Raw genomic sequence first — 14,273 nt, forward strand, 5'->3', positions numbered from 1 at the left:
GAGTGGGCGGTAAACTGATGCGTCACAAGGAATTGACGCTGGCACTTAAGTCAGGATCTCCAGAAAATCTCTCAGCATTTTTGTTAAATAGACATTGCATTTAACTACTCATAATTCCTTTCCGTCGATTTGGTAAATTCCCATTTTGAAAAAATATCATTATGTCTATTGAATTTGCTTTGACATAAGGTTGATAAACGGAGAATGCAGTGTATCTGTCCTACATGCAGAAAGCTTTCTTAATCTTTTAAAAAACACTTTCGTAAGTCATTTAAACTTCAAAGCATGTGGCTCAACGATAGAAATAGAATAGCAACACTATAGCAGATTTAAAGCCAAAGAGTTCAAGGCATGAATGAAATATCAGTAAAAGTTAATACTTTAAAACAAATGGAGCAATTTTTGATTATATATAAGCGAGTTCTGAAATTTAATGTAAACTCCAAATATAAAATGTGTCATTTAGTAGAAGGTCACGGTGATTGAAAAAGAGATTTCAGCATAAATTTCAAGTAGCGAGTTCACTTAAGTTCAAGCAATTGAATGTTCCAGTGAAATAGGAGAAGGCTTATCAGTCGCATTTACAGATAGAAGAGATAGCATTGAAATGACTTATAATCTCCGCACTGTCATTTCCTATTTGTGCAGTAATATGCGATGGATACACATAGGAATATATTTTATATTTGTTCTTACTCTTAGACATTTGTGCTTTTACTTTGGAGAGCTGTTAATACTACGTGCGCTCACAGTTGGTTATATTTTCAAGAAAATGCACATATCTGTCTCCGCTTAGCCCTACATCCCTACAGTAGGGATGAGCGAAGTTGTTTTAGGACTTCTGGACAGTACGTTTTGCAGAATGTTTGGAGAATATTCCACAGTTTGGGAAAACAGATGTCTATATCTTTACCCTACAGGCAACAGTACAATGGTATGGAATGCATCCCACTTATAACACCATCAAACATCAAATTAGCTCTTGAGTTATACAAAAAGACATAGGAAACATTGGTGAATGTAGATATTAATCAGTTACTCAAGAGTTTTTGGTATATGCAGAGGGAACTGATACAGAAAATAGGGCATTAAAAGATAAAATGCTCTATGATGACTTTAGTTAAATGGTCTATATTCTGAAACAAATGTAATTTACTGGTTTGTACAAGCAATGATGTGAATTTCACATAATAAATATGAATACACTGCTTTATCTTTCTGAAATCAATGGGTTTCACCGAAGCCTTTACATCATCTTGGAAGAGTTGTTAATTTTCACTGATATGACATGTCAGAGCAGTTCTACATTGTAACTAAAGCAAATATTAATTTGCAGTTCTACCTAAATATTATAATGGTCGTGTGCAAAAAAAGAAGAGTACTAGAACAGTGTTGGCTAACCTGTAACACTCCAGGGGGTAAATGTATGAATCTCCGGATTCTTCATCTCCGGCGTGTTCAGCCTCTTCAGCGCTTAAATTTAAAGCGGCGCTGCATTGTAAAGGGAAGTTTCCCTTTACAATGCAGCGCCACTTTAAATTTAAGCGCTGAAGAGGCTGAACATGCCAGAGATAAAGAATCCGGAGATTCATACATTTACCCCCAGGTGTTGTGAAACTACAAGTCCCAGCATGCTTTGCTAATATATAGCAGCTTATTGCTGGAAGGGCATGCTGGGACTTGTAGTTTAGCCAACAGGTTAGCCAACACTGTACTAGAAAGATAAAACATTTTCTTTGTTAAAATCCATGATATCACATAAAAAAATTGAAAGTAATCCGAAGGAGAAAATTAATAAATCTTGACCTCTAGATCAGAGTCCCAGGTAGTAAGCTCCTCACAGATCTCTGTGTCTACCGGTAGGGAACACTCAGATGCCAGACCTTGTGTTTCTCCGTGTCCCCAGGTTTACTCTGGTTTTAGCTAGTGAATATATTTTATTTTCTTGAACTACATGCTACTGCAGTACATTTAGAGTAAACACATAGATTTTTTTTTATTGAAAGCCCGGGAACAGTGCTTTCATGCCCTAGTGCTTGAAAAAAAGTGTAAAAACTTAAAAATGTGCACAAGGGTGCAGTACGTGGCCCTCCTCTAAAGAGGAAGGTCCTTAGTCCCCGACCTTTGGAACCAAAGGGTCCCTTAGGGAGCAAGAGTCTTCAGACCCCCTTCACCGCAAGGCTAGGGGGGCTTTAGCCACTGGGAGCCGCCAATGCTTCACCCAGGGCTCAACAACTGGGCCACCCCTGGGAAGGATGGACAACGATGGACTTCACCTAAGGGCCATGCAGCCCCCTTAGATCTTAGGGGACACAGAGCCCATAAGGGTCTAGCTACACACCTAAAAAAGAAAATACACGAGTGAAGGTGACATACAAAAAGGTGAATAAATAGAAAAATAAAAAAGTGCAGAGCGGATACGGCCCCAGAGTCATTGCTGGGCAATTTTAAAAAATGTCTCGCTCAGCCATAAAGCCAGGGCAAAGAATAGAGACATTGCCTATAAAGAAAGTGGTTATAATGTGTCGAGGTGCCAACATAATCACACATTAATGGAAAAGGGCACCTGTATTGGGCCTTGTAAAGTAATCAAAAAAGTGCTGATATTAGACTTTAACCATCCATGACCTACTTTTCCTTTTTAAACTTAGGGAGCCCTAAGCGACCATGTTGACATGTGGTGGTAACCACCACTTTCTTGTGATTGCAGGAAGTATGGAGGGTCAATGGAGGATAATTGCAGTGAACATGAGTGAATAGAGCAGGTAGCATCTAAAAACTTCTGCTGTATCACCTCTCTCATTTGCATATTCAAGTGGAAGCGGGTATGGTTCATTGAAACCAATAGGTTTCATCCCCTATCTATTTGCATCCATTTAGCATTATTAAAGCAAGAAGACACTCAATTACCATTGAGTTTGGTGCACTGCTTACCCCCTGTTTTATTACTTCTTGTGGGAAAAGGAAGCAGAAAAATGCAAATTGGAGACAGTATTAAGTGGATCAGATTGTGTGTCCAGATTTTCTACTTACAAATGTTGGGAAGGATCTTAGAGCTCCAGTACTACACATATATACGGGCATATATACTCAATTATTTATGTACATTAATAATTATTATTTTGTTATTAGAAGATCATATATGATAGTTTCATTTAGTTTTGTTGAGTTTTGTATCATTACACGTAATATTGTAACTGAAACAATGTATTTATTCCAAGATCATAATTTTCTGCGTTACAAGTTATATAGAAGCTGTGAAACCCTAGAAATCTTTTGTACATATGATAATATCTCCTGCTGCTCCACATCCTATTGATCCTATGATCAGGAATGGCACTGATGCATTAAGTAAAGGGGAACGCATTCAATTTACATATTATTATCTTCCAGCTCTATAAACAACATTGAGTCAGATTCTTGTGAATCTGTTTGTTGTATCCAGACCGAAACCATCTACATAATGAAGACAAGTCAGCTTGATTTGTATAAATATTTATGCACGAATAGCCGCTGATTACATGTGTAGATTTCTCTGTACAAAAAGGCAATATAGAAAGTAATTAATTCTGATCACATCTGATCAATGTCACTTACGATGACTTGAAGTCAGGCATTAATAGATCTTACAGATAAAACAAATATAACATTTTTACATCTAAATGGGTGTAGCTCAGTGGTAGAGCGCATGCTTTGCATGTATGAGGCCCCGGGTTCAATCCCTGGCATCTTCAGAACGAGTTTATTTTGGGGCAGCACGGTGGCTCAGAGGTTAGCACTTCTGCCTCACAGCGCTGGGGTCATGAGTTCAATTCCCGACCGTGGCCTTATCTGTGTGGAGTTTGTATGTTCTCCCTGTGTTTACGTGGGTTTCCTCCGGGTGCTCCGGTTTCCTCCCACACTCCAAAAACATACTAGTAGGCTAATTGGCAGCTATCAAAATTGACCCTAGTCTCTCTGTCTGTGTGTGTGTATGTTAAGGAATTTAGACTGTAAGCTCCAATGGGGCAGGGACTGATGTGAATGAGTTCTCTGTACAGCGCTGCGGAATCAGTGGCGCTATATAAATAAATGGTGATGATGATGATGTTGGCATAAGCCCTATAAAAAGTAACCAAACATAGTGCCACAACATACAATTAGATTTACTGGGCCTGATTCTTTAAGGAACATAGGTGGAGATTTTGTGCGTACAATCCACAAAATCTCTCTGCGCACGCACAGAACCAGACCGTACGCCACAGAATGCAGCCACGTTCAATTCATCTTTGAGCGCAAAGGTCACTAATTTCAGGAAGGGAACAGGGAGGGGAAGGGTCATTTGCATGTAGTCAATGTACAGTAAGGGCGTGCCAATCTTGAGTGCATTTAGCAGAGTCTGATTCAAGGTTTGGGCATCTCTCCGGTACTTGCTTTTCAGCCATATCTCGTCCTCCAGCTACAGGTCGGGTGTAAGTGCTGATTACTAGTGATGACGGCTGTGTATACAGCTAGAACATGTGTTTGTAATCAGGAGCAACTGTAAAAATTTATTTTATGTACAGTAAACAATAATAACATACTAATAAATGTATTTCATGGGAAATGTTTTATATTATTTATATATGTTTTATAATTAATGACAATATCATTAACAGGTAACAATAGTTGACCTTTTTTTTCTGTGCCTTCTTTAATGAATCAAGCCCACTCTCTGTACCTGTAATATTATAACTTCCCAATTATTTCCCATATTCATGAGCGAAGCCCCCATCATTGCATTTTTTTTACAAAAAATGGTTATGTGCCTTTATAGAAATCTTTAGTACTTAAATTATCTTGAATGTGTGACTGAAAGTTCCACTCTTGTGAACTCATTGATTATATGGTTGATGAACAAGCACGATTGGTTGAGAGATGACCATGACATGACCACATCTAACCATACGCCGGCCACTTCCGACCGGAGACCTCTGAAGCTTTACAGTAGTTATAAAGGTGTGGGGGTCTCCTCAATCTTATGAATAATTTATGTCACAAATGAAACTAAATTGAGCAGTATGTTTAGAGAACAATGGTAAATTTAAATAGATGTAAGCGGTGGTAATAAAAGTTTTAGAGTTGGACTTCGAAGTGATGTCTATACTTTTGCACAGCGCAAAAAGCAAACGGTAGATAAACAAATTTATCTACTGTACCAAACACCTTGATGCACTTCTAGGTTACGTCCCCTGAGAGCAGAAATTAAACGTGCCCGTTGATGCATGTAGGGTGGCCATTGTTCATGTCACTCCTTAGGAGAGAAGAAGCATAAGAATTACAGTAGGGAATCTGGAGGAGGTCTTTAATAACTTGATTTTGATATTTGATGGCACAGCAACAAACAGTTTTGATGCATTGAACGGAACTCCTTTCAATTCAATCAATAGAGTCCAGCTCAGAGCACAAAACGCGTCATGCCTTTATTTTTATTGAATTGCGTGGAATACTGTAAGTGCTTATCTCATATTCTCCTCCTTCGAACTTCATTATAATGAAGGCACATGTGAGAACACAGTTCATGCATCCAGCTTTTATTCTTATCTATTCTTACAGAGACTAAGCAAATTGTGCAACAGTTTTTTTTTATCATCGGTACCCTTGATGTTGGGATGCAGGCTTAAATGTGTTGATCAAAATATGAACCAATGCCTCATGTTTTCATTTTGCTAGATACACACAGATATGCAGTGTTAAGGGTAAGTGCTGCAAAGAACTGTCTTTCTGTTTTATCATAGATCACAAATCAAATTGTCTTTTATCGCTGGGTGATTTTGCCACCATGAGTAGCCAATGTTATACATTATCTCCAGATGTAATCTTAACGTTAAACTCCATTTTACTACTAAGGTTTACTTGCAATACCATGGCTAACCACAGGGTTTGCTTTTGAAGCATTGCAAACATATGAGGATGGGATAGTGCTGCAGCAGTTTGCTTTAAATGACAAGAAGCTGTGAGCATTGATTTGTAGGTCATTCATTGTAAACCGCCATTTGTTAATTATTGTATACAAGTTAACCAGTGCATGATACTTATGCATTCTAGTCAAATCAAGCTACTTAAGGTGTTAAAAAGGTTCTTGTCATGCATTTGGGCCTAGCCCAGGCCTCCTCAGGGGAAGAGCGTTACTTCCCGACGCAAGCGCCCTTTTTTAACGTGGTTTTGTCCACATGTCACCACCTCATCATTTTTCTCCATCACCTCATCCTTCATCTTCATCGCCACATCCTTCAACAAGCTACTTAAGGTGTTAAAAAGAATGGTGACTGCTCCTGGCCGCAATCTAACAAGTCCCGAAAAAAACATTGGGTACTTGTTGTGTTAATGTATGCCATCATCCGAAATGCTGCTAAAACTGTTGTTCTTGGTTATGTCCAGCTCTGCTCCGGAGAGGAGGAGATCCGGAGACAGAGCGATCGAAGAGCCAGTGGTGAGTATGGTTTTTTTTATCACAGAAACAGCAGTTTTTGGGAACTGCTGTTCCTGTGATCCATTCTTCATAAATTTGAGAAATACATCAATCCTTATGCATGCGATAAGGATTGATAAGTACTTAAGGTGTTAAAAACTCCCCACTGTCACCCCCGGCAACCACCAATCACTTCCAACTGTCACTTCTCCTTCAAGAAATATATAGGTCAGTGTATAACTCTGCCCAGCAGGTGGCGCTGCAGCTTGGTTGTTTTTTTTCCACCCACGCCACTAGGCATTTATATAGTAGATTACATTTTTATGATGTATTTATCAAAATTGACTACCACTTTCAATATTTCAAGTAGTAATCTTTTCTGCAATAAACTGGAACATACATTTAAAATTACATATATTAGAGTGCAAGTGAATTCCATAGGAAACCTTTACTGATGTAAAATCACTGTGTATGCATTACATCTGTGCTTCTACTAGAGTCCTGCACAGTGATCAGTTTCACAGATAATATTACTTCCTCCGTTAAGTCATGCCCCATGAGTCATTAAGGAAAGCAAAAAACAGGAGTTAATTTGCACCTTGGCAAAACCATGTTGCATTGGAGGGGGAGGTCAATGTAAAATGTGGGAGCAGATTTATAGTTGGGGTAGGGCATGTCCTAGATCAACTTTAAATTTCAGTGCAAAAATAAAGTATCAAGTATTTGTGTGCTAGCTGAAAAAACAGACAGTATTTAACTTAAGTACAAAATAATAAACTAATTTGCACCCCTTGCATTGCAACATGGTTTGTCCAGGAGTAAATTTACTCCTTTGCTTTTTCTTTGCTCCCCTTAATCATCCAGGCTCATGGTGTCTAACAAAGACTCTCTGAGCTGTAATCACAATGGTCAACTAATTAAGAAGAGATAACTACAGCTCTAGCATTAGTCTTTGGGGCTAACAGGGATCCCAAGCACATGCAAATCCCTTTAAAACACTTACTATATGCACAGCCATAAACTTCCATTCTCATTCCAATCCTCCCACTTGGATTCCACTCCAATGGAACAAACCGTAGGAACCTGGCTTTTATGGAATGCTGGAACTTGTGGTTCACCACTCCGTCCGCATTTGTATTTCCCGAAAACACCTGTAGATACAAAGTGACAAAGAGAAGCAAAACATTTAGTCAATCATTGCCAGGTCTGTGTGATGAAACAATCATCTGTTCACACAGCAGCAGTATAGTTAAATGTCACATTGGAAACTGTTTTCTAATTGTCCTTGGTCTAATTGAGAGAAAAGTCTGGAAAGTGATGGATGTAAGAAAAAAAAAACCCTCCACGTAATTTGCATTTCCAACGTGCTGCACTTTCAATCTGTTAATTTAGAATGACCTTTAATAAACTCTGTTTGTGATGCAGAAAATCTCCTTTCTGATGTCTTAGTGCCTATCCAGGCAGGAAAGCTTATTAAACCATGATAGATGTCAGTCTCAGGAACAGATATTGTATTTAGCAAAGGTTTAAAAGGTTAGAACAACAACACAATATATAACAAATATAAATTTTCTACGGATTATATATTGCACATGTGGGCCGCAATGTCTGATTATAGTTTGATCGGAATTGATCGGATCATTATTGGACGTGTTGGTAAATGCAGTCATTAGATAAACACCACTGGGCTGTGTCTCCCGTTTGCATTACAGAGCCCAGGAACAAGGGCACAGTACCACTTCTCTTGTTGTGTATGTTAAATGTAACCTTCAGTGACACTTTATATTTAGTTTGTGGGGGAAAAACACAAATCCAGTCTAACCTTTAACAAAAGAGCTTTTAATTGGTTCAATAAGTAGCCTATGAAAGGACAATAGTTTACATTGCAAGGCGGTTGTAAAATCATGGAGCTATGAGCTATATGTAGAAACCACACTGAAATGAATGGGCCATAGAAATCAATGGGCAATAGACAACAATATACCTACACAGCACTGGTAGTTGTATTGTTTTACCCTTATGACTTAATCTCTACTGATGTGTTATCAAACCACTGATCAAATTGCTTGTGATTGGCTTAGTGACTAAGGAGAGTCCCAGGTCAATGAATTTCACTTTCTGCGACCAAGTGAACATCATCTCTAGTGTTTTGGGGGGGAGGTTATTTCCCATGAATTAAAGAGTTATGTCTTGTTACTTTTTGTTTTATTGCACTGTACCTTCTTTACGTACTCTTTCTGATACTTACAATAAATAATATTAATATAATAATAATATAAACTCTTTTAATGGGTACCCGCATGTAATTTTAAATGTTTACCAAGTACCCCTGAAAGTGTGTTTGTTAATACAAAGCACCCCCTAATGCGTGTACATTTATTCAAAGTACCCCCAGCTCTGAGTAAATGTATTCCAAGAAACTAAGGGCTAGATTTACTAAGCTGCGGGTTTGAAAAAGTGGGGATGTTGCCTATAGCAACCAATCAGATTCTAGCTTTCATTTATTTAGTACCTTCTACAAAATGACAGCTAGAATCTGATTGGTTGCTATAGGCAACATCCCCACTTTTTCAAACCCGCAGCTTAGTAAATCTAGCCCTAAGTGCTTAAATGTTTTTAAAATACCAATTTTGTTCAGTTTTGCACAAGTTTTATCATTTACTTATAAAGTAATGTTATTTTGAGTTATATATAACGGACTCAAGAACCTCTTAAATCTATCTGAGATACCCCTTGGAGTACATATACTACAGGCTGAGAATGCAGTATACAAAGGACACTTAAAGTGTAATATTCTTTGTTTCAGATAAGCAGGATTTATTCTTTAGCTTCTGGCTTCATTTAAGGTACTACCAGTTATTTTTAAATTAAATTGGTTTGGATGCATTATTCTAGATGTAAAGTTACAAATAGATGTTATTAGACATTAAAACATTCAATTAACATTTCAGAAACCACATAAAAATGCCATTTGTTCCTTCAAACACATAGAGCCATAGAAAGACTCACGTAGCAGATTAAAATAGTCTAGACATCATTATTTGTTTATCTATCTGTAGACGTATCATTGACTTTTGCATAGCGATGCTGATATAGGAGAAATAATTTATGAAAAGACTAATTAGCTTCTCAAGTAGGAAATAAATTTGAAGGGCAAAAGGAATGTTTGTTGGGTGAAGAGAAATGAAAACAAATAAAAAGAAATCAGTAAAAATTGCATTTTTTATGCAGATAAAAAAATTGCCTGAATTAAAATGACTTAATTGTTTCACAGCATGTTTCAGATGGCATCATAAAGTTATACTTTTATAGAAACAACCTAAAGGTATATATATGTATATATATATATATATATATATATATATACACAAATATATTATTTGTGATATGGATATTCATTTACTTTATACATAAGTTTTGTAATAACTGCTTAAACTTCGGACAAATAATTCATATTATCATCACCTAAATGCTACTATCTCTGGTCACTGAGAAATAATCAATGTGTTATTCCATCTTAAAACATGTTCATTATTGGAGCTTATTCAGCTGTGCAACTAATGCTTGTTAGTCCCTGGTGGTTGAGATAGGTGGTGCTGAGTGCCCAGGAAGATAATATCCCTGTATTTCAGCTCTATAATAGAGCGCTATGGTGCTAAAAGTGCGGGTATTGTAACATGCCCCAAAAATATCTAATAAAAATTGAGTTAGCAGACACACTGTCCTCTGTCCTGCTGCACTATCCTCCTGCTGCACTGTTCCCACTCCTGATGCTCTGTTCCCTCTCCTGCTGCATTGTCCTTTCTCTTGATGCTCTGTTCCCTCTCCTGCTGCATTGTCCTTTCTCCTGATGCACTGTCCCTTCTCCTGCTGCATTGTCTTTTCTCCTGATGCTCTGTTCCCTCTCCTGCTGCATTGTCCCCTCCCCTGCTGCACTATCCTACTGCTGCACTGTTCCCACTCCTGATGCCCTATCCTCCTGCTGCACTGTTCCCACTCCTGATGCACTTTCCTACTGCAGTGTCCTATCTCCTGCCACACTGTCCTTCCCCTGTTGCACTATCCTCTCTCCTGCAGCACTGTCCCCAGTCCTTCTGCAGTGTCACCTCTCCTACTGCACTATCCTCTCTCCTGCCACACTGTCACCCCTCTGCTGCACTATCCTCTCTCCTGCCACACTGTACCCTCTCCTTCTGCACTATCCCCTCTCCTCCCACACTGTCACCTCTCCTACCACACTGTCACCCCTCCTGCTGCACTATCCCCTCTCTTGCCAGACTGTCACCTCTGCTGCCACACTGTCCACCCTCCTGCTGCACTATCCTCTCTCCTGCCACACTGTCACCTCTCCTGCTACACTGTCACCATTCCTGCTGCCCTATCCTCTCTCCTGACACACTGTCACATCTCCTGCTACATCTTCTTCTCCTGCTGCTTTATCCACTCCCTGCTACACTGTCACCTCTCCTGCTGCACTATCCTCTCTACTGCCACACTGTTATCTCTCCTGCTGCACTATCCTCTCTCCTGCCACACTGTTATCTCTCCTGCTGCACTATCCTCTCTCCTGCCCTACTGTTATCTCTCCTGCTGCACTATCCTCTCTACTGCCACACTGTTATCTCTCCTGCTGCACTATCCTCTCTCCTGCCACACTGTCACCACTTTTCCTACACTGTCCCCTTTCCTGCTGCACTATCCTTTCCCTGCTACACTATCTTCACTCCTGCTGCACTATCCTCTCTCCTGCTTATGTCATTTTGAGAATAACAGTAATGCACATATGACGGGGGACATGCTAAATCGAATAATTGTCACATCCCAGGTTATTAATCTTTACTTATGATCTTCCCCCCTGAATTCTGGAGTTTAGGTTTTAGGTGGAATTATCCTTTAAGATTTTTAAAGCTCCACCATTGTACATTGAAGATAATGAACGTCGTGTTTTCATTTACAGACAAAGCATTTGAAGGTTATAACATATATTACATTCTAAATTATTCCCAAACAAACTTAACATTTATTTCTGCAAATCTGAAATACAATCAGGGCAACCAAGTTGAAAAAGACTCATTTTCTGAGCTGTGACAGCACCAAGCTGTTAAATGGATATTAATTACATTTACTGTGATTGCAGTTTAGTGAATTTTAGAATCCTGAGACTCAACATAAGATTAGCAATCTAATAGTTTTCTCCTTTTAATAAAGGTGCAGAAAGCATTTAATAAGATTGACTATATTCTCCTCTTTACCGCGTTATTCCAGTTTTGTCTTTTCTTGTTTTCCTTCTTGCTTCTATTATTCACTGTACTAAATTATTTGTCACCTGTTCTCTACCTACCCAGGCACAGAGAGGTACCTGGCAGTTAACAGATGGGATTTACATTTCAAAGGGGATCTCAACTTATATTTATATCTCCTTATTTGAATATCAGGTAATTCTTCACATGCAGTATACACAACAGGCTTTTCCAGATTTTAAATTCTTCTCTTTCTTGTACAATTTGCCTTGAGGCTCACACCAGATAGATATGCAAAACAGTTTTTTTCCTCTCCAGTATTGTCTAGAGAAAGCTGGAAAACGGTGAGGGCAACCCGGAAATTCAACGCTTAAATGCTCTTTTGTGTGGCTGCACAATGCTGGCTTTGTAGCCCTGTCAATTGCTACTCCTAGGATTATTTAGCTAAAATTCCGACACCTAGAGATCGTCAAAATTGTGGCAACACTTAAGGCGAATTAAGTATTATGACGGAAAAAGTCTTTTTGCGGAACAAAAAGTTTATATCAGTTGAATATAAAATGGAACTGACGGACGCACAGATCTCGGAGTGGGAGATTGAAGTGGCAAGTGCGGAGGACGGTGATATGATTCACTGCAAACAGCATCATCAAGCTCCGTCCCACCCACTTCACTAGCGAAGTGGGCAGGGAATGGGGGGGGGGGTGCCATGCTCTTCAGGGTTTCCTAGGGGACATCCCAAAATTTGTGGATCTCCTGGACATTCCAACATGGTAGGCAAGTATGGTTGCACATCCCACACCTTTGTATAAAAAGCAGCAATGTGCAACACAAGACATACAAGCCACAGACACGTGGCAGGGATACCAATTCCAAGAACTAGGAAAACAGGGAGAGTCTGAGGACTCTGCCACAATGAACAAGAAATGTCAACGAGTTTGTACAGACAAGAGGACGCTGGAGAAATTTTATGAGCAAGATGTGGGTAGAGGAGACAAAGCAACGTACGGCACAAAGGAACTCAGAACCCAACTGTCCTGTACCAAAATCTCCGGTCTCTGCTGTTAAATGCCAGCTGGATTTAAAAGCTACTGATAGTACACAGTGAAAGATGTAGTAGGTAGATTTACTCTTATTGCTCTTGTTTGGTTAAAACAAAAAAAGCTTATTTAATAGCCTGACTGGGTTAACGAGCGCGGCCAAATAAATGCTTTTCGCTTTATAGGTTCAAGTCATTTATGGTATTTTTCACCATGTTTATTAAAAAGCCTTCGAGCGCTTCTGTAAAAATTACCATACTTAATCTGCATCCCTGTTTAATAGTTAATTCATCTTCAAACAGGGCTTTGAAGACAGATGGAAACATTTTAGAATGTTACGAATTCTCCTCAGCAGCTAGGTACACAGCCCTGGAATCATGTTTAAAGGCCATTTTGATTGAAAGTCTGGCTGATCCGTGTGGATATTATAGTGCTGCATCTGTCACATAAATTATCACAAGAGATTGCATAGAGAGTGCGTAAGCAGCTCTCGAGGTGTTTTTGATGAAGCTGTGTACAAGGTGCTTCCAACTCGCTCTCAATGCAGCAGGTTATAAATATTCAAAAAAAAAATGTCCTAATCCCCCTAATTCAATGCAAAGCGCGTTGCACCCACAATATTTATGCACAAAAGCAGCTGGGAGCGAGTCTGTCGGGGATGGAAACATTTGTTGCAATCTATTGATTGTGATGAATCTTTTCAAGGCATTAGGACTTATTTCTTACCAAGAATTAAATTTAAATGCTGAATAATACACTGAGACTTAACCCCGCATTGTGCAGCCAGATCCCCCAGCCCCAAGATTCCCTATCCAGAATTCTGTCCTTAATTCTCAATTATATTGTGAAGTGTTTCAGTAAGTGGTATGTTCAGGACCAAAAGGAAAAGATTTTGAAAAAAGAGTCACCTAAATTGTGGCTTGTACAGAGGACCGTCATGCGGAATCTCAGGCACCAGTGTGGTGACTTCTCATACCGCCCCCTCCAGAGATGATCCTAGGGGGCGTGACCATGTGAACCCTCCCACGCGGACAATAAGCGCAACATCAGGGACAGCTGGCCCTGCACACGCCATAAGGGCCAATAGGAAGTCACTAACAATCACCATGGACCCTATTCCTCTTGGTATCCTGGCTTGTAGAGCGGCACAGATTTTGAATTAGCATTAGGCACCATAGGTCTCTGGGGGCAGGACAATCTACTGATGTGGGTTTATGTGATGCAGGGCCCTATATTATGCTCTATTATAGGACCATAGTTCCAACATTTTAAAATATTTTCTATGAACATTTTGCAATTCAGGCATCTACGCAGGTTTCTCACGATACTGTCTCAGCGGACCTACAGCCTCATTGTGTCCTGTTTACTGAATGCGATAATAGTGCACTTTTCACATTTTATATAAAATACTTAAATCAATAGAAGCTCATAAAGTCAAGAAGTCAAAAACTGAGAACTGTAAATTAGGGATAGTCAGCAACTAAGCAGCACCAATAAGGCAACAGAGCGTTCTGTGTAAATTAGGTGTGGTTGGAGGATCTCAACTTCAGGCACCAAAGATTG

General features: G+C 39.3%; 1 protein-coding gene across 1 annotated transcript in view; it reads right to left on the reverse strand.

Moving 5' to 3' along the window:
• Positions 1-14,273, reverse strand: part of CNTNAP5 (contactin associated protein family member 5) — a 298,681-nt gene that overhangs the window by 173,933 nt on the left and 110,475 nt on the right. Inside the window, exon 4 of the mRNA XM_075181121.1 lies at positions 7,434-7,581. Coding sequence (XP_075037222.1) covers positions 7,434-7,581 — 148 coding nt within the window. The remainder of the gene's footprint in view (positions 1-7,433; positions 7,582-14,273) is intronic.

This window comes from Mixophyes fleayi, chromosome 7, assembly GCF_038048845.1.
Source record: "Mixophyes fleayi isolate aMixFle1 chromosome 7, aMixFle1.hap1, whole genome shotgun sequence".
Lineage (NCBI taxonomy): Eukaryota > Metazoa > Chordata > Amphibia > Anura > Limnodynastidae > Mixophyes > Mixophyes fleayi.